Source organism: Lycorma delicatula, chromosome 7, assembly GCF_047948215.1.
Source record: "Lycorma delicatula isolate Av1 chromosome 7, ASM4794821v1, whole genome shotgun sequence".
Lineage (NCBI taxonomy): Eukaryota > Metazoa > Arthropoda > Insecta > Hemiptera > Fulgoridae > Lycorma > Lycorma delicatula.
The window spans coordinates 134,661,203-134,683,427 of record NC_134461.1 but is presented as its reverse complement, the minus strand read 5'-3'; the positions used below and the strand labels follow the sequence as shown (position 1 = coordinate 134,683,427).

The 22,225-nt window shown below is 34.3% G+C and overlaps 1 protein-coding gene across 3 annotated transcripts in view; it reads right to left on the bottom strand.

The window, feature by feature from the left end:
- The window catches only part of LOC142328404 (HEAT repeat-containing protein 5B), a 291,250-nt gene that overhangs the window by 186,091 nt on the left and 82,934 nt on the right, over positions 1-22,225 (bottom strand). For all 3 annotated transcript variants that reach the window (XM_075372109.1, XM_075372107.1, XM_075372108.1), the window contains exons 3-4: positions 3,211-3,422; positions 483-630 (exon numbers count right to left, since the gene is read on the bottom strand). In XM_075372109.1, coding sequence (XP_075228224.1) covers positions 483-630; positions 3,211-3,422 — 360 coding nt within the window. The remainder of the gene's footprint in view (positions 1-482; positions 631-3,210; positions 3,423-22,225) is intronic.

Sequence of the window (22,225 nt, the reverse complement as noted above, 5' to 3'; positions counted from 1 at the left end):
CAATAAGTTCAAAGTTTAAAATCAGTTTTCAATAAGTTCAGTTTTAATTATTTTTCAATAAGTGTGAAAGACTGCTGTATCCTAACGTTCGAGATATCGATGTAAGCCGACTATCAAATTGAGGACTGGAGTGATAATGTGGACAGTTTTATCAATATTCTTTTCCAATGTTCCTTTCATAACTGTTCATTGTATTTTAAGAAATAAATATCGTTCTGTAATTTGAAAATGAGTTTGTTTATTTAAATAGACATAATACCTGGCATGAGCTAATAGGTGACGGGTAATAATGTGGCCAACAATATTTGTTTTTAAAATCAATACGGGTTATTAATTAAATAATATTAAAATTACTGGAAAGTAACACTTCAACATAAGGAAATTAAGAAACTATGTTAAAGGTGAATAACAGATTCAGACTGCATTAATAACAAAACTAAATAATTCAATAATTATTATATATTGAAAAATTGACACATTACCTTTTCTAGTGTTAACATTATTTCAATTCGGGTTTGTGATTCAGCACTACGTAATGATTTTATTAATATAGAAACAGTGTCTTCATAACTGCGGCCCATCATTCTACCAAGCTTTTCATACATACAGCCGACACAACATATAGCAGCACTGAAAATAAATAAATAAGGATCAGAGAAATTACAATATATATGGATAAAAAAATAAAAATAAATTTGTATAGATTAATTATAACAAAACCAAAAATTCTTCCATTCAACTTTCATTTACTCAATGATACTTTTGTCACTGTGATTGAAGGGTCACTGTGTAACCCTTCAATCCAACTGAAGGGTTAACTCTTTAAACTAACCCATTGTGAAGAAGTCAGTATGGTGTTAACTTGACAAAGATATACTGATATGAAAAAAATGAGCCTGAATGGTTGGAATCAAGACTCATGTCAAACAGAAAGAAGCATTAGGGTTCTGGCTGACACAATAATATACTAAAATCTTAGAAAAAACTCTGTAACACTGATCTAAATCTCTAGCTGAAACTTTTTAAGCTAGATAAAAAATACCAAAATACATAACCTCATTCATTATTAACTTTTTAACAGATGATAATACTGTATATCTATGTCAGAAGATAACTGTTTAACAGTATTACAAAATTCTGTTAAACAATTTTATCAGCAGTTCAAATAATTATTAGATAGATTGTAATGATCTAATTTTAAATATGGATATAGGTAATCCAATCTGGTCTCAGGTAGACACATTACTGTACTTCATACATATCTTCCTCTGAAGTAATACCTTATGGTGGTTCCAGAGGCTAAACAGAAAAAGAAAGAGGGAGACATATTACGGTTAATTTTCTGGTAAGAATTTATATTATTTATTTACAAGTATAATAACAGTAGTATGAATATTATCATAGTATAGGACATTGGGATCTTGTTAATGATAAACTTTTTGTGGGATTATCTAACTAATTACATTAATGATCATACAATTTTTTCTTTTATTTGCTTTCGATTCTCTTTAATTAATTGTTGTACCTGGGGTGGCATCGTTAAATTGTTCTCAAGTCTACACATACTCCTCTATAATGTAGTTTGGCAACTTGGAGATACTAAAAAGAAAATTGGAACATGTTACAGAAAGGAAACAAAAATGGAGTGTCAGCTCTTTGTTTGGTATAACAGTAAATATGATCATGGAGACCAAATTTTAATGATTTAGTTCTATCTATGGAAATGTAACATTATAAAATTTATTACATAATATATTTCTCCCCCCCCCCCCTCTCTCTCTCTCTCTCTCTCTCTCTCTCTCTCTCTCTCTCTCTCTCTCTCTCTCTCTCTCTCTCTCTCTCTCTCTCTCTCTCTCTCTCTCTCTCTCTCTCTCTCTCTCTCTCTCTCTCTCTCTCTCTCTCTCTCTCTCTCTCTCTCTCTCTCTCTCTCTCTCTCTCTCTCTCTCTCTCTCTCTCTCTCTCTCTCTCTCTCTCTCTCTCTCTCTCTCTCTCTCTCTCTCTCTCTCTCTCTCTCTCTCTCTCTCTCTCTCTCTCTCTCTCTCTCTCTCTCTCTCTCTCTCTCTCTCTCTCTCTCTCTCTCTCTCTCTCTCTCTCTCTCTCTCTCTCTCTCTCTCTCTCTCTCTCTCTCTCTCTCTCTCTCTCTCTCTCTCTCTCTCTCTCTCTCTCTCTCTCTCTCTCTCTCTCTCTCTCTCTCTCTCTCTCTCTCTCTCTCTCTCTCTCTCTCTCTCTCTCTCTCTCTCTCTCTCTCTCTCTCTCTCTCTGTCTGTGTGTGTGTGTGTGTGTGTGTGTGTGTGTGTGTGTGTGTGTGTGTGTGTGTGTGTGTGCACGCTCTCTCTCTCTTCATTTATTCTCCCAATTTCCAAGTTCTCAAAATGATTGTATATAGTTTACCTCTTTTTACCCTAAATGCCTGCTTTTTGTCTGCAATTCTGATCCAGCACTAATACTTTTGTCTTTTCTTTTAACAGTATGGATTTTACACTAGAAAGAGATCAGTCCACTGAACCCTAGCTTCTAACCCTTTTATTTCAAAGGACTGAAATTTGTCACTATGGGTACTTCAAATAAATGAAGTATCAGTACAGTATTCTGTTATATGCGATCATATCTACTTGTCTGTTGCGCTATAGTCATGTATTATCATGATAAACTATATCGTCATATATTAAGAAATACTTTTCTATCCTATCTTCCAATCAGTGAGCTTCAGTTTTTATCTTTAATAAATAATTTAAACTAAAAGATCCTCACACAAATTTATTTTAAATTAAATCATTTCCCTTTATAAAAAAAATATTACTCTGTAGTTGAGTTTGAAATAATATTAATTTGGTTATTACCTGAATTTTCTACATACACATCAATAATAACTAAACACTTACTGAAATGTCATCGGTTAATGTCTTCTGAATTGTTTTTATTTTTGAACAGATTCAATTTATTTAACATCTTTACATAGTTGCATTAATATGTTCTGGCAATAACTGATTATATTTTTTATTCATTAATTTTGTAGGTTATAACCCTCAACTCTGGAAATTTTTCCATAGTTTCCCTCAACTCTTTCACGGAATACCACATTAACATTCCTAATGTGAATTCATAAAATGTATAGTTATTATCTGATCTAAATGAAACATTTAGTTTATGATTTTTCATTCACAAATACCATATTTTTATTCATTAAACAGTAAAAAAAAAGAAGCTTACAGTTTTGTTGGAAGAAAGCTGGGAGAATCGTCCTTATTTTTAAGTATATCATTGCATTTGTTGACAGTATCAAACAAAAGAAAAGTATCTCCAACACTGAACAGCGTCGCCAGACAACGAGCAAGTAGTCGTCTGGTCGGTGGTCCTGGGCATTCTTGTAAATGCTGTGTTAATTGTTCAACTAACTTCTTTTGGCATCCTTTGATATCAGACTGTAACACAAAAGAATAAAAATGAATAAATCGGCTATATACATATTTTGTGTAATCACAATATCAACACTGCAGCACAGTAAATAATATTTCAACATATTTACGACTAGGTATGAAAAATTCACAAACCAATCAAATCAGTTCCAATTACAATAGAATAATTTACTGTATGAATAAAAAGGCTGTTTTAAATTGGATAAACTACATTAGATTACTAATTAGAAACTACATTAAATGAGAATCAAAAACTACATTAAATGATTATTACTATGAATCACACAAGTTTGCTTTTATCCTTTTGTAAATAATTAATTCAATTTAACCACAATTAATACAATTTATAAAAAATATCAAGCATCATCAATTATAAATAAAAACTCTGGAATGAATTAAATGTTTTCAAATTTAGCATTTAAAAGTAGAGTAATTAAATTACAGATAAACTTAACAACAGTTTCAATTTTTAAAAATTTCCTAAATGGATAAATATTATTCACACCAACCCAAATGACGTTTACAACTAAGGAATACTATCTTTGTCCTACTCTGAAAAAAGTAACACACAAGCGTGCAAACATACACACAACGCACTCACTCACTCACACAAACAAAGGGTAAATGGTAGAAATAAAACAATTCCAAACTACATTTTCTTTCTTTCATTGCAATTCTGTCTCCCACAGGATATATTGTACACCAATTTCACAGCGAATAATTTTGCTGTTTTTTGTCCTTTTGTACATTACTGGATCACATAAAATATATTATTTAACATGTTGGATTTGTGGTGTAAAAAAATACATGTGGATGCAATATGTATCACAATACTTCTATTCTATCGTACATTTCAGTACTGATTTTTTTACAAAAAGGATGCTTTTTTTACCTTCACAAAATAAAATAATTAATATGTAGATAAATGATAACAAATGCACATTAATTCATTTAATTCACAGTTATTATGTTTGAAATTTCCCAGTAATTATTTGAATTATTTCTCTAGTCCTGAAATTATCATAAAAAAGTATTTTAACACTTTTTAAAAATTTAGTGCATTATGGTATCTGCAACCTACGATTACAATGTTTATTCTTGCAGCGTATTAGTTGAAAACTACGAAAAGGTGTATTAATTTATTGTTTTACAATATTAGTCCTCTTTCTTGTGGCTGTAATGCCATTATGGATGTCATCTCAGGTATAAGTAGCACTGACAGTTACTCTCTATGAGAGTAATGATGTGTACAGTATATAAAGGTGATGGTGGAGGTGGAGGTGACGATGACAATGATAAGAACAATAATAATAATGGTGCTGGGCAATATGGTAAACTACATTCAATTACCCTGATAGATAGATCATCCTTTTTTTACAACTCGCTTCACCTCTTTTTCTTATTCTTAATCCTTTTTTTTAACAGTATTGTAGATTCGCAGAACACTGCTAGGTTCTCCTTGCAAAGGATGCCAGAACCAGTCTATCCCAAATATGTGTATGAGGCTGCTCTTAATTGACCAATAGCTGTTAAGGCAGTTCTCCCTGTTTATATACAATAGGCTCGGTAGTAGTACCTCATTTTCAAGAGGCAGTACCTCATTTTCCCTAGTAAATCTGTAATGACGTGCCTCTTATTTTTTTTGGGAATAGCTATGATATAATCACGACATAAATTTACATAAAAATATGTTAATACTGCAAATTTATCATAATGATCGTAAATGTGAAATTACAAGATATAAGAAATAGAAATTGATCCCAAGCATGATGTTTTACTTCATTTCGGCCTGTATTCAAAATGATGATTCGACTAATAATAGCAAACTTTTAAAAAAATAATAAATTAGGTTTTAATATAAAAACCCAAGTAAGATGCTTAAACTATGTAACCTTTAAAAAGAAAAACCGACATTACTTTAAAAAATTTATTAATCAAATGAGTATAAATTATAATACTGAAAAATTTAATACTACAGAAAACCAAGAAGCAAAGCGTACTTTTAAGTAATGATAAACAATTTGCTGTCTGAAAGACTTTATAACAAGGTATCAAGGTTATGGCACTTTAAAGTAGTAGGCGAGGTTTGTGTGTCATTATTTAATGAAAATATTATATACCAGCCACCTTTACAATTTAGTATTCCCCTCTTGCACAGTACCTTTATTCTCTAATACACCATTTTATTCTTCCCAGTTTATTAGTTAAAAAAAAGCACTCAGGTGTTTGGCTATAACAGATGCATCCATTAGACTATTAATTACTTTCATAATAACTTAATTGTGTGTATGTGTATATACATAAATTTATATTTAATAGATCAACCCTAAGTACAGAACAATTGAAATAGGATGACTTTCCTTATTTCATTAAATAACAGAAGTGCCTTTACAAATTTGATTCACATCAGCTGCATACATTATTTATATACATATAATACAAAACCATCAAAAACTTGTAATCCATGACAACATACCGCATTCAATTATAATTTTATGTTAAAAATATTTAAAAAAGTTTTTTAATTAAATTTAACTTATTTAAATTAATAATTATAATCACAATAAGAGATGATATAAAAAATCATGAACTCACTTAATTTAACGATCTGAAATTTAATATATAAATAAATTAACCCAATTAATATAGTCCACCTTACCAGCACGTTGATATGTACTTTAGATCTTTCAGCTTACTTGGAAGCTGTCATCAGGAGTTAAAATTAATACATTTAAAGTCAAAAATCTAAAAAATCATAGTTAAATTAAAAAATTTAAACAGTCATGACTGTCCTGGTCCTACTAGTAAACACATTTTAAAATTTTTAACTATGATTTTTTAAACTTTTGACTTTAAATGTATAATTTTACCCCCTGATGGAGGTAAAATTATTTCGGCTTCCAAGTAAGCCGAAAGATCTAGAGTACATATCAACGTGCTGGTAAGGTGAATTATATTAACTGTTAATTTATTCATTTAATATATCAGCGGTACCATGTTTGAGAAATTAATTTAATATATGTAGTTATCTGATTATAATAAAAAAATAAACAATATAGATACAATACATTAATTTCACCACACACTTGACGAGTTTTATGTCTGCCATAAGACAAATGCCATCAATAAAAAACAACTATAATGCCACAGAAGAACAAACAAAAAAGTTAAAAAGTTATAGTAGTTTTGGATGCATGTGTGCATATACGTTAAGTGCCATAATATATGGTTACAAGTGGATTGAAAGAAGAAGTTGTTACTGAAAATGACAATCTGTTTAAAAAAAATAAAAATATAGCTTTTCAAGGGAAAGTGCAGACGCCAAGCCTATCTACATACAGGTGACATCCAAATGGATGGAAGATGGAGTAATCTGTCGATTCAAATAGGTGTGTATTTTTCAAAACTTCAACTTCGAGTGTAGTTACTACAATTTGTACTTGCTTGAATCTCATTATGCAAAGAGAGTCAAAAATATGGAAACCCCCTCAACAATTTTAAAATTGTTCCAGATAGAATATTGCAACTTTCTTGGTAAGGTATTGGTTAACCACTTTATCTTTTGACAAGAAATAAAATTTCAAGCCCTTCTTGGGGAGTGGCTCAGGAGTTGTAACTGAAATATTTTAAATGGTAACACTCTTTGTGTGGTACATCATTTTAAAGGTCTCTTTAAGGCAAGAAAAATGGTATAAATAAAAAGTTGGTAAGATATCTGTACTCATGGTGGCAGGATTATGAAAAAAATTACATTGATAATTTAAGGAATTGTTATCGCAAATAAATTTAAAACAATTTGTTCAAATGGATATTACTAAATAAATTTATTTAAAAAAAGTATTATTTAATACGCATAATACTTAATTATTTACTTGCGTTTCATTTTAATGAATAAAATGTTCTGTTTGACAGGGGGCAGTCGGTTAGGTTAGTTATAGTAACGATGTACTACATTGTTCAAGGATTCCCTGGTGATATTTTGTGCAGATTTTTTAATTCTATTTTGTAAATCATCAATATCTTGGGGCTTATTATGATAAACAATACTTTTTAAGTGGCCCCAGAGAAAGTAATCCAATGACGACAAGTCAGGTGATCTCGCTGGCTACCTATTTGACCCCTTTGGCCAATCCATCTTCTATTTAAAATTTCACATACCTGAAGTTCAAAATGAGATAGGGTACCATCTTGTTGAAACAAAGTGTTTTGAAAGTTAGGGCCAACAATGTACTGTACTGAATGTTTGGAATACGAGTATATTTCGAGAAGCAAAGCCTCATATTTCACAGCATTTAATTTCCATCAATATATATGAACCCATCAATTGTCCACTAACAGTAGCTGCCCATACATTTACTTTGACTGGATACTGTGTATGTGCCTGATGATACCAGTGTGGATTAATATCAGTTCAGTATTGACAATTATAACCCACCAGGGCTGGTCTATTGGTGAACAGGTGTTTGCAAATTAGCTGATTTCGAAGTTGAGAGTTCTACGGTTTAAATCCTAGTAAAGGCAGTTACTTTTATACGTATTTGAATACTAGATTGTGGATACCGGTGTTCTTTGGTGGTTGAATTTCAATTAACCACATATCTTAGAAATGTTCAACCTGAGAATGTACAAGACTACACTTCATTTACACTCATACATATATCATCCTCATACATCCTTTAAAGTAATCCTGATGGTGGTTCTGGAGGCTAAACAGAAAAACAAAAAAAAAGTATTGAGAATTATGGCGATTTACACTGCCATTTAAAAAAAATGTGGCCTCATTATTAAAAAACTATATTGTTTAATAAATTAGGATCTATACAAATACTGCTCATCATAATTTTTCAGAACTAAGTTCATGCACCAGACGAATTTTGAAGGATTCAAAATTTTCACTTTTAATGTTTGAATCACTGAAATTTGGCTAATGTTATATTCTTGTGCGTTTGTTCGAGTCAAGGAATGAGGATTCTCAATAAATTCTTGCATAATCTTTAATGATTTATTATTTTTTGTAGCAGATTTAAGCCTCCCTGGTTTTCTCCTATTGATGCTCCTGTTTCTTCAAATTGTTTGATGGGCACTGTCCTTTTGAAATAGGGTTACGATTATTAAATGTTTCACTAAACAATTCACAAACTTCATTATACAACCTAACTCCTATCACCAAAACCCCTCACCATTAAAAGGGTGATACTCACCTGTTCACTAAGTGATATGTTGATAGCAATGTTATCTGGTAGCACAGAAAAAATTAATATGTAAAAAGTGGCTTACAAATGTGGTAAAGAGAGACAAAATCAATTAGCCAACTGATAACAATAAATTCTCATAAGAAACTAACAGTGTAGTAAGGAAACACTCTAAATGGAACATTACATGCAATGAAGTAAGCTTCATTTCTGTAACATTGGTAAGAGACCATCAATGATCAACATGAAAGGTGACAATATTTTTATTTATTTACTCACTAAATTGGAAAAAAACAATTTTTTATGTAAAAAATAAAAAATTTTAATTTAAAAAAAATTTAAATTAAATTTTTATTTAATTCAGTTTAATTTCTTTTTATTTAATTTTATTATTGGAACTAACTAAATTTAGTAATTTTAAAAATACAAACTTTATCCCAGCATTATTTTGGGTACAGACATCATACAAACTTTTTATTTATACCAATTGTATTGTCAGACTTTTAAAATGACATATCATACAAAGGTTGTTACGATTTAAATATTTGAGTTATAACCTTAGGCCAACCTTCAAGAAGTTGAAATTTTACTTCTCTTCAAAAGGAAAAGTAGTTGATTGATACCTTATCCCGAAAGTAAAATTATTACCTCCTAAGTATTCTATCTGAAATGGTTTTAAACTGTTGAGGGGTTTCCATACTTTTGACTCTCATGTTACTTTCATCATGTAATGAGATGATGAGAATCTGCTTTCTCCTTAATTTCTTTAATAAGTCTAGTGTGGAATAAATGTTATTCTCAGTAATGACTTTGCCATATACAGAGGTAACTGGGATCTCATATCTAGTCATCTACAACTTTTAAAGTTATGATGACTAACATCTAAACATTTTTTCAAAATGATGCACGCTTAGAACAAACTAGCCAAGTCCAATTATAATAGTTCAGCAGTTAATCATCCTTATTCCTGGTCTGAGTTCTTTGGGATAACCATTAATTAAAGCGTAAAAACCGAAGTAGATTAATAACATGAGGGCCCAAATCTTTATTTAAAGTAATGCAATAATATCTTTAACCAGGTTTGAACCCTGCTTAGAGCAGCATTATCAAAGAACTGCAATTACAAATGATAAAGTCATGAAAGACGGTTAATGACATTTAATCATCCAATGAGTCATTTAGATTAGAATAAGAAAGCCAAGAGTGGCCCAGGCTAAAACAACTTGCTTAAAGGACAGAAGGCGACTCCAGAGGGTGAACCACCGAGAGAACGATGAGGCCCAGAAAAGGCTGAAAAACTGATTAAATCAGGTCAGGAAGCATTACAGGAGGGTGATTTGGGAGGCTAAGAGACAGCAATGGAAGTGTAGGTGTGCGTTTTGCTGGAGGATGATATCTGCGGCAATGCCTATTGTATTTTCACAAGAAATCTTGAACGAAAACTTTTCGTACTATCAGCTAAGCTGCTTACCCTTTTCACCTCCCTGCTGTTCACAGACGGAGGACAGTGCAAGAGGGAAGAGAATGTCCTCTCCCACCAAACGTCAGACCGAGAATATCCCTCTCTTCACCCTGAAGAGTTGTGCGGAGCACAAGTGCAGCCTGAAGTGTAGCAAAAGCCCTGGACCTGACGGGATACCGGCCGAGGTGGTCGAGGCCGAGCACTGGGGAGTGCTGGACATTTTCAACATCATGCTGCAACATGACCATATCCCCAGGAGCTCTGACTAGTTATGATTGAAAAATTTGGGCGCCAGAACCGTTTCAGCAAGCTGTTAGAAAAATTCCTGATAGCTAAGGGAGAGTTGGTCAACCAAGGAGAATTTAGTGAGTAACGGTAAGGCTTCAGGAACAGGCGCTCCACAGTGCACCCAATGCCTGAAATCATACGTATTGCTGACAAAGCTGCTGGTGGTTAAAGGACAAGAAGCATCCGCATGGTGGTGCTCCTGGACATCAGGAATGCTTTTAACGGCCTTTCATGGGAGGTCATCTTCCATGTCCAGTCCTGTGGTATCAGTCCCTATCTCCGAGAAACCATACAGACCTACATTAACAATAGATGGGCCGAGAAACCATACAGACCTACATTAACAATAGATGGGCCGTTGGGGGGGGGGGGGGGGTCACAGCTGATGGTGAAGTCACGATCCTCATGAGCTGCGAAGTATCACAAAGCTCCATCATGAGGGATATCCTCTGGAATTTGGCCTACATCAGCTTAGTAAGGTCTGAATTTCTCGTGCGGGAACGGTCGTTTGCCTATGCGGATGACCTGGCCTTGACCTAAGTCGGGAGAAGTGAGAAGACAACGCCGCAATGTTCCCGAAGCCCTACAGGCCGTGGAAAGAACAGAGCCCTACAGCTCTGTTCAAAGACGCGCGCCTAGTTGTGGAAAAATCCGTAACCATGGGAAGCCCGCAGGGTTTCATTCTCGGTCCACTACTGTGGACCTGGTTTTCGACGGAATTCTGGGATTGACATTTCCAGAAGCGGTCACGGCCCAAGCTTTCGCCGATGACTGTCTCCTTTCAGTTGGTTCACGACCACAATTGGAAAAAGAGCGCAGGCGGCCTTGTCAGCTGCAGAGGGCTGGATGGACAATCAAAATTTAAAGATTTCTGTGCCCTAGACGAAGTGCATGCTTCTGAAGAGCGCAAACAAATTATCGTACAGTCGAAACCCCCCACATATTAAATATAAAGGCGATGTAATCAGCCGAATTAGGGTTCAAAGTACCTAGGTGTTTTGTTTGATGAAAAGTTGCTGTTTAGCAACCATATTAGACGAGTAGCGAGGGGCGCCTTCTCTGTGATGCACAAGCTTGGAAGGATTGCTTCAAAGAACTTTGGGCTACCGGGTCATTTATATATGGTGTATCGAGGTGTCTTCGAGAGTATGACTACTTACGTGGCGCCCGTTTGGGCGCATAAGTTGGATAGGAATAGAGTACTTATTCTAAATTTAAAGAGTGCCCAGCGCAGAGCCTTGATATGCATTGGTTTATAAAACAACTTCCTATGAGGCTTCCACTGTATTGGACAAGGCTCTCCCAATCGATTTAGTGGTGAAAGTTCGAGCGGCCATGTGCAAATTGTGAAGAGGTAGGAAGGCCAAAGTACTTGGGATGCGGTTTTGAGCCCGGCCTGTACCGGAGCGGAACGGGCATCACAATACACCGGAGCTAAATTTCGAACATTTTCCATCTCCCTCCTGCGGAGGAGGCTTCAGAGCGTCGCGATGGAAGCGTAGAAGGACACACCACGACCAAGCGAAGGTCCTTATATAAATTTATACAGGAGTTGGTAGGAATGGTACGCCTCCAGTTCATTTTTAAGGGCAGCGGGAGCCCAGGTACTCACCAACCATGTGAATTTAAAACAATATCTACACAGGTTCCGCCCAGAAACTGATGAGCTGTGTATCTGCCTGGAGGTCTAGTCGAACGAGCATGTGATGCTCGACTGATCCGCTTTTATGGGGGGGGGCAAACTCAGACCTCCCTAGAACTTGGTGGTCAAGAGGAAAATTGGGCCACTCACAAACGGCAAGTCAATGAGGTGTGAGCCGCATTGTTGGACCGTGTGGGAATTCAGTGGCGGAGTTGCGTTGTTCAACCGGTACCACTAGTTTGTTAAGGGGAAAGACTTACCGCACAGCAGAAGGAGGCTGTCTTCGAGAAATGGCTGGCCATTAGCCACTAGCTCCAAGCGCTGTATTTGTTGGACAGATACTTTGGCATTTAGCGACCTAGGTGTGACAGCGAATTCCCGTCTTTGACGAAGTAAATTATATTTATGACAATCATATATTATAATATAGGCGGGGTGCGCCTACCCAATTTAGTTTAATATATAACAGGTGAACGGCTGGACACAAAAACGAGTGGTGTATTGTACCACCCTTATATCGTTCACGCTATTAGGTTAGCTCTAGGAGCTAATTAGGAGTCTGGTCGCATAAACTGTTCGACCCTTCGTGTGACACACACGAAGGGGACAGACACGAAGCAGCCCTTCGTAATACAGTCATTCGGTTTTACGCTTTAGGGCGACCGAATGGAGTGGTGACGGGAGTAATGCTAGTAAATCAATGGCTTGTAAGAAATGGGCTTAAACTAGCGGCCGCAAAGACTTAGATAATTGTTCTCACTGGAAGGAGACTCGCCAATCCAGGTACGTGTGGGTAACCCGTGTGTCCACACGTCTCAGGAGGTCAATACCTGGGTATTTGGTTTGATAGTCGCCGTAGTTTCCAGTGTCATACCAGGAAAGCGACTGAACGCGCTGGTAGGACGGTTGTAGCCTTACGCCGTGCAATGGCAAACGTAGGTGGTCCACATGCATTCAAGAGGAGAGTGGTAGCGAGTGTGGCGTGAGCCACACTGTTACACAGAGTCCCAGCTCGGGAGAGGGCATTCAAGCCCTTCAAGTGAAGGGAAGGGAACGCATCGCCAGATGACGCTGAGGATCGCCTCCTTCTATAGGACAGTCTCTGCAGAAGTTGCATGTTTGGTGGTTGACATCCCTACGATTGAACTGATGGCGAATAGGTTGCGTAAGCGCTGGAGAGACCACCTTAGCGGCGATCCGGATGAACAGCTGATGCTCAGATGGCAAGAACGACGGAACAGCGCAGCAACAGGCAGGTGGTTCAGCAGGTTGATACGACATGCAGGGCCCTGGGTTAAGAGAGCGGGGAGGAGTTGAATTTTGAAACCGCCCAGTTTTTAACGGGTCGCGGATCGTTAATCTCCGACCTGTACGTTGAGGAAGGCGCTCATCCTCCGACGCGTGCATTTATTGCGGGCAGTGTCATATACCAGAAACTATATACAGAACTTTCAGCAGACATGATTTTCGTGATCGAGGTGACCTCGATCACGAAGATGAAGTCGAAAGAGAAGGTACCGGCATAGGACAGCTTGCGGGGCTAATAGGTACGTGCCCCTACTTACGGGCGTAGCTGTCTAAGATGAAGGCCGCAGGACTCCTTCGGCAGGTGCCTCCTGCCGAAAAGACTCCTTTGAGGTGTATCGGGTCCCGTTGGGATCCCTTTGTGATACTGTGTAATACGAGATACGGTGGGTCCGGCATCGTGAGAATGAGGGGGAGGGGTTTTAATCGCTGACAGCTCGACACTATCGTACGTACGGGCAAATACGGTGGCTAGTACAGGTTTCCCGTACTTCGACGCAAAAAAAAAAAATATTACATTCAGATAAGGAAATCCTGCAGATCTTAAACCCTGTTCGAATGCTCCAATTAAAAGATAGCAAACGGTTCCAGAATAGATCATGCAGGATGCACAATAGTTCACTCGAGATGCACGCATTCCATCAGCTACTGTATCTTCAGCTTTATACATGGAACTAAAATTAAGGCCGACCTAATGATATAAGGACGGTTCAAGGATCGATCCGAAGAAGAAAAAAAAAAGGGATAATTTGTCACCATTTACTTATAAAATACAATCTTAGGATCAAAGATAAGTCGGCTTTTCACTCGGCAGGAGCAAGTTAGGTAAATAAAATTTTTTTTAACCGATGTTAAATACGTTTATAAAAAAACAAAATAATTTAGATACTGTTTAAGTGTTTCAGATTATATCGTGGAAAATACTCAATTTGTTACAGCTTAATACATTTAATACGACTGAGAATTAAAAGATCTGAGGAAAACTGAAAAAAATCATATTAACAGAATAAAGACAAAAGACTATCACACGATGTCATCGACTTAAACCTGGAAGCAAAAGAAGTTTTAAGACGGTCTAGGAAACGGCGATGAGATCAACTTATTAACATTTTTTTTTATTATGGAATACATATGTTCGCACAATCGTTACAATAGGTGGCTGCCTAAAACAAAAGGTTGTGTTTGTTACGTATAAAACATACGTCATAACAGGAATATTAATCTAAAACACAGTCAGGTGATATATGTAGAGTAATAAGCCGCCATATCGAATTCAAATAAAGATAATTTAAGTCGATATTATTAAACTATTAATACGTTAATTTCTAAATTTAAAGTTATATATTAATCGGCGAAAAATATTTAAAACCCGATTACGCAAACAAATGAATTAAATATTTATTTATTTTTTTCTTTTTATTTAAGTTGTGAAGTAAGAAAAACAATAATATTTTAGTACAGCGGTTTAAAAAATATAATATAAATAGAATTATCTAATGTATTTTCAACGACGGTCTCTTAGTCAAGAGAAATAAATTCTATTTGCAGTTCAGCTTTTACGAAAAGTATTGTATACGGTAATACTTAAGACCGCAAATAAAATCCTAAGTACTCTTAATCGCACTCGAATAACCGTTTTAGTCGGGAGTTTAAATTAATTGTCCGACTATATCCGCTTTATAAAATCTATTAACAAACAACTAAATTATGGTTATTCACGATTTAAAAAATTTACTAAACTAAAAAAAAAGAAAAAAATTATAAAATTATTAATAACAACATTACTAATAAATTGGAAACCGCACGCTGCGAGACCTTACTTAAATATATGAATTACTTATATTTAATTCACTTAAATCTTTAGTTTATGCCGCGCGCATGCGCACTCACACTCACAAGTATACAATTTTCAGTAATTAACCGGTTTTCAACTATAAAACAGAGCTAATTCAATTAAATAAATATTCACATCTACGAACGGTAAAATTATTCGACCGCTTATTGAAAGAGAAACGAATTGCTATTCGATTACAATTTTTCCGTTTTGTTTGGATCTAGAGAAAATAATTTAAAGAAAAGACTTGGAATTTTCAGTAAACCACCGGAAAAAACCGGGTCGGTTTTATTTTTTTATTTGTGTTTTTTTAAGGCGAAGACTTTTCAGCTATTACTGAAAGTACATATTTGTTTCCATTAAAGAATGTTATTAAAAAATAAGTTGTTTTTAAAATTACTTTTACTGAAACTTCTGAGCGATTTTTCTGATATGTTAAAATAATTAAAAGAACCGCAAAAAGAAAGTAAAAAATATATTAGATGATTAGGCACATCGATTTCTTTTCCACGATTTCTTTTTCGTCATCCGTGTACGGTATTAAATTCTCCAACAAGTTAAAATGTACATTAGAAGTTAAATCGTATGCGTTTCAACTCTACTAGGTTACAATTTGTCTGAATCTGCAGATCGATTTAGTAAAATATATAAAAGGTTTTTCATATGAAAAAGATAGCGATGGATAATATAAAAGCAGTGCAGCATATGGATATCGCGTCTAACAGCAAGACGTAGTAAATAAAATTACCGTATAAAACTCTATCCGAACAAGAACACAAACGTATTCAAATTTTACAAGTACTTATGCCTACATCATGTAAAGGAGACCCAACTCCTTACGTACATTTATGACGTTAAATAAAATAGCTAAGCATCTAAAAATTGTGAAATGCGTCCGGTAGGTTTACGTAATTATTTTGCTAGTCGGCTTTAATCGACACATTTTATTACAAGAAAAGATTATAAATTATTATACTTGACTTTTTTACATAGATTTGTAAAAACGTATAAAATTTTCAAAACTTTGAATAATTTAAATCATATTTTTTTTAAAAATTAATGAAATGACGCTCGATACAAAATATAGAATTGAACAAACGAAATTTATGAACAGTAAAAACGGTCGTTCGATTACCGCCATTGAAGGTTTTGGTAAATGCGTTTACCACAAAGATTTAGTAAACTTACAGAATCAGATTTGGAAGAAATTAACCTAAAGACGTTAGGAGCTAAAAAAATTAATAACGGTCACAGTTTTCACGATCGTTGTTAAAAAAATAATTTATTTCAAATGTAATATTTAGTTGTAGCATAAGACATGTACTGCTTTTGTAACAAACGTCAATGTAAAACGTTATTTCGTTATCGTGTCACGACTGAAAAATGACATCTCATTTAACGAGATCTATTCGAAAAATTTGTAACGAATCTAAACATATATTAAAAAAATTAAATACAGAAATTGAAAATTAAAATAAAATGATTGTCGATTAATATTTTTCATATAATTTCTTCAATTCTAATGGAACATTGTGATGTCCCCAACTAGTGTATTGATATTATCAATAGCTATTATTCAATAATGCCAATTTATTTGTAACTATAGTGTTTTTCGTGTATGTGTACATTCGATCTAAACAATGTCATAATCTTGTAAAGTTTCAAATCCGATTCGTTAAGACGAGCTTTATAATCATTAATAGTAATATTTTTTACACATTTTGTTTTTTTAGTAATTTTATCGTTTGTCGTTTTAAAAGCGTACATTTTCGAATCGGTTTGATAAATTTGATTATCCGATTGCCATTTATTTCGTCTTTAAATTTGCCGGATACTTTTTTATTTTTTGTAGAATAATTCGGGTAATCTTCCGGATAAATTGACGTATCAAAGTTTTGAAATAAATCTTTACATATCATATCGGCATACAAATCATCAGTTTCAATCTCGTAGATAAATCTATCCCTATCCGCGTAACACAAATTGATTTTATTTCGATATTTAGACTTCACAACGTTGTAATGAAAATCGTATATTACAGTTTTCCTATGATCCAATATAGTTAATCCTATATAAATCGGTTTATTTAAACGCACTGAATCTTTAGCCGATTAAACGCCGACTAAATACTCTTTAAATATTATTCTAGCTATAAAATTAGATTTTGCGGATAAATTTTTCAGTTTGATTTACCGCACTGGCTGAAATGCCGAAATAAGCACAAGAGGAAAGTATGCAAGTAGAGCAGAAATGTGGAAGTAAGCACAAGTCTTTAGCAAGCAGCATTTCCAATATTTTTTGCAACATTTTCAGGATAAGTATTCTTTTTTGTATTTTTTAATAATGCGATCGTCAAGCATCAATCGCGTGATCATATATTTTAGCGAGTGCATTATTCGTATGACAATTCACTTTTTTCTTTATAGTTATTGTGAATTGCAAACGCGTATTTTTAAAAAAAGATTATGAAAACGATAAAAACGAGCCAGATTAGCTATCTGCGACTCAAATTCATACACGACTTTGGAAAATACCTTTAAAATAATTTAATTACTTATTATTATAAAAAAGTAAATAAAAAATAAATATATTTATTTATTTTTAAACGACATAAAAAACTGAATTTTCTATAGTTTAAAAATCACACGTTACAACAGATACTGTAAAATCTTGCTCCTTGTGCTTATTTCGGCAGCTCCTCAACTTATATCGTTTGCACGTAATCTGTAGCACAATAACAAGATTCTTCTTTTACATATTCGATGCGGTTCTTTATTCCTGTTAGTTCGCTTCAAACTCTCGTTTTAAAGCGCCTCCCGAATCCTAACTTTTCAATCGCCTAGTTCATATGTTTTAATCTGCGTTTTCATTTAAAACTACCGTAGTAAAAATTAAACATCCGTTATTGTTGCGAATACAAATTTCTGGACCGAAATCTTCTTAATCTGTTCGATTTATAATTTACAACCGATTACTTTATTATTAAAATTAATTTAATGCATAATAATTTTTTAAAACCGGATACTCTAGCGATATTTTCAATTAATTACAAAACATCCTAAAATTAAAAAAAAGTTATAATTTTTCAAACCGACTTGTCTAAATAATGAAAATATCTACATAAGTGCGGTAATTAAAAAAAAAGTTAATTTTACGTACCTCGTTAGATAAGTTGCTAAAACCTACGAAAATAAAATGTTAGTATTGATATTTTTTCTTTTTTTTGAATAAGTTACGTTTAAAGCTCGATTCCGAAATGGCTTTTTAAAAATAAATTATAATATTGACGGATAAATAAATACTTTCAATTTTTTCCCGATAATTAGCAGATTCCAGAAGAAGCTTATGAACTCAATAATCATGACAGAGAAGATTTTTTCAGAAAAAAAAAATCTTTATTCAGAATAATCAAGATAATTTTTTAACGTAATCAGCATTAAATGACGACTGCTGATAAACACAGTCGCCGCATAATATCGTCCTAATAACGTAAATAAATTTATTATTTCTTTACGGTCGCGCAAATAATGTTCATAATGTATATAAAATTACGTAGGCGCATAAATGCAGCGTAGTAGTATTTCGGTTATTAATGCAACTATATGTGTGCTGTTTTAGTAATTGACAAGTGGAATTAAGATTTACTACTAATCGCAAACAGTAAAGAACACAATATTAAAATTATTTTTTTAAAAATAATTCTCACATTTCATCCAGAATTTTCTGGATTTAAATCCTAATCGCGTTCGGCATTTTTTCACGATACAAAAAAGTTTTTTCTTATCTAATATAAAAAAAAAGCCAACATTAATTTGATTTGATAGGTACTAAATAGAAAAAAAGTTTAGTCCGTCGATCTGTAAGTTAGCGTTACCATTTATTCGGTAAACAAATACAACAGAAACAAATATAATTTACGAGTAATATGTGAACTCGCTCCAAATCGTTCGACCTAAGTCGATTATGCAGCAATATCGTATAATATAGACACTTTTTCCATAAATCATTTTTTATCCTCGATTCCTTCTTCTTCTTTCTGATCCTACCCGGTTCTCTGTGCCGGACATTCTGGGACACGAATGACCAGCTACGGTAAAGAACAGCTGTCCGGCCTGCGAACCGTCTCAGAGATTCTGTTTCCTATTCGATAGCCGGAAGCTTGGCTTCTCCTATCGGGTAATCTGCCCGCCAGTCTAACTTAACCTATTTTTGGTATACAGAGGCGGTAGCGATTCACAAGTCGGTCTCAATATGCAGTAATATGCAGTAGAGAGTAACAGTAAACCCCAATCGGATCTAACTTTACTACAAAAAATACATAAATGTTATAATCAGCCTTGTTCTTTCCACTACCGACGTAATGAAAGAAAAAAATTGTAATCGCGCTTTAAACTGTTTTTATTTGATACATCGTAGTTTCAATAAAAAAAAGTCTAACGTTCAGGTTAGACTGCGTTATCCTAAAAATCTACGAGCGAATACAGTCATATCGTATAAAAAGAATTTCAATTTCTTTAAGTCAAATCGTTACGTTACGATATAACGCATTCACCGATTCGATAAGTAAAAATCTGCAGAGTATACTTACACCATTGCCGTCAATAATAACAATAGAAAATCGAACGTAGAATGTAATGATTTTTTATTACCGTCTGTGTACATTAAAATGTACGATGGATTATCGCAACCCCTGATACTTGTACGTAACAACATAATAACACAAACTAATCCCTGAGGAAAATAACGTAAGAGAAGAGAATACGGCGGATGAGAAAATGTATATTTCTTTTTCTCTACCTCCCTTTTTAAACGGACAGAGATAAATTGAAATCCCTCACAAATTTTGACGCAAAGATATTTTTTATCGTTTACTTCAACAGCGACCGAGGGGTGGTGGCGTTCAGTCAAGCGGACCGGTAAAAAAAAATGTAAGGATAAAGGGAACGAATGGCTAAGGCAGGGAGAACCGAGGTATAAGTTTGTATCGAGCTATAAAAGATAGCGGTTACAACCACCTGCGCTACTTCTTCTAAGTCGACCTCCCGCGAGGATCTGGCGGATAGATCTGCGTAGGAACGTGCGGGTTACGTTGCTCCCGTCACGATCCAGAAGGAACAACAAATAGGATTGAATTCTTTGACGTCGTAAAAATTATTTATATAATTTAATAATCGGATTTATCGAGTAATCTTAAAAGAATAACGCCGATCTTATTTAAAGTTTTTGCGTACAAAATAATACGATATACATCTGTGTATTAACGAAAATTTGACCCCAAGGTTCACCGACTTTGACGTTCAAACCGTTTAGACCGGCTGAAAAAGTCGTTATAAAAACAAACAGCATATATTACGCCGTAATAAAAATTTAAAGAAAAAATATTGCAGTCTCTTGTAGTAATTAGAAATACCTAATTTGCAAAAAAAATTATAATAAATAAATAAAAGGTCGAAGAGGCACGTTCAGAGCGTGACAAGCGGTGAAATTATGTTGACGCTCTTCCCATACTATCAGTAAAAGGGGAGCCTAAAAAAAGAGCGGATTTTAAGAGTATGGAATCTTGAATGAAACACCAATTACATAGTTAGAATTTTTTTTTGTAGTTCGGTATTCTTTTCATTTCGATAAAGTAAGAGTATATAAACTAAACATTTTTCCTTCGCGGTAAAATAATCTGAAAGTCAAGTTCAATATCAGGTGGTTCTAAATTCACGCGAAAAACAATTTCAAAATGTACCGCGCGGCAGCATGAATATCTTAAAAAAAGTTATAATTATTATTACTATTATTATGACGAGCATGAATTCTTTTGTTAACAATTTTTTTTTGTGAATTACTGGTCAAGAAGCGATGTAAAATTAATTTTTCAACACAGCAACGAGTTTTTATTTATAATACAGTAAAATCTCCTTATTAGCGGGGGTTAGACGCCGTAAAAATGCCGCGAATATAGAACAGGACTAATATTCATTTAAGGAAGAATAGTTAGGTTCTATATAAAATGAAAAAAAATCATGCGTACTTACGGCGACGTTATTGATGAAATACAGACGGCAAAATTAATTATAAGCACCGGTTTAGAACAGTACATAGGTACGCTATACAAAAAATATTTAACAGTATAAATAAATTCCTAATTTACTCGTAAGCACTGACCAAACTGTTTGATTTAAAAACTCGCTACAGTATGTACTGTATTCGAGTATTAGAAAACGTGTTCAAATTGTACTCGGTAAATGTCTTAAAAAGTCAGGAAAACAGCACTGTATACGTACACTAAAACTAAAATTACCGTAAAGGAAATTTACAAAACTAGCCTACCGTATTTTGGATTGCATTTTTAAAAAAAATTGTAATTTTTCCTTGTCTCGCTCTCGTTTTTAAATCCGTGTGAAGTTGTATGTATTCTTGCATGGATCTTCAATTTTACGCCTGCAGATTAATAAGCTCTATTCAAAAATGGATCAGCATCTATAAAAAAACCGGGTAAGATCGCGGGATAGTTTAACGCCTTCGGTAAGCGTTTTGAGATTTTACTGTTTTACTGGGATCATATCTTCTACCTGCGCCATTAAATCTTTCATATTCTTATTTTCTAATGCCGCTAAATAGTTTAATGTAAGCGAATACGGAAAATTTTAACTGTGAATATAGAAAATATATCGCAAAATATTGCACCGCGAGTACGGGAAGCGCGAATAAGGAAATTTCACTGTACTATTTAGAACGAATTCTTACAGCAATAATAACTTCAGAATGCTGGGCTCCTTTTACACATCACCCGACTCGATCGGGCTCACCGTCCGACAAAATTATATCGCATGCTGGTCTATCATACGACCGAATCGGTTGTTCCTACGTCAGATGGAGGTTGTGCTCGGGGAGTCTACTCCCCGAGCACGATTTACTAACTTTAGCACGGCGATTTTTCGAATTGGAGTGCACGCTTATTAAGGGGGTAATAAGTAGATGTCGGTTGCGATCAACCTAGTGCTATCCCGAGCGGTCCTCAAAAGTGGAGCTGTACTGGAAGACTAAAGGTTATACTCAGCTCCCGACGGACCAGAACCGAGTACTTAGTTTATG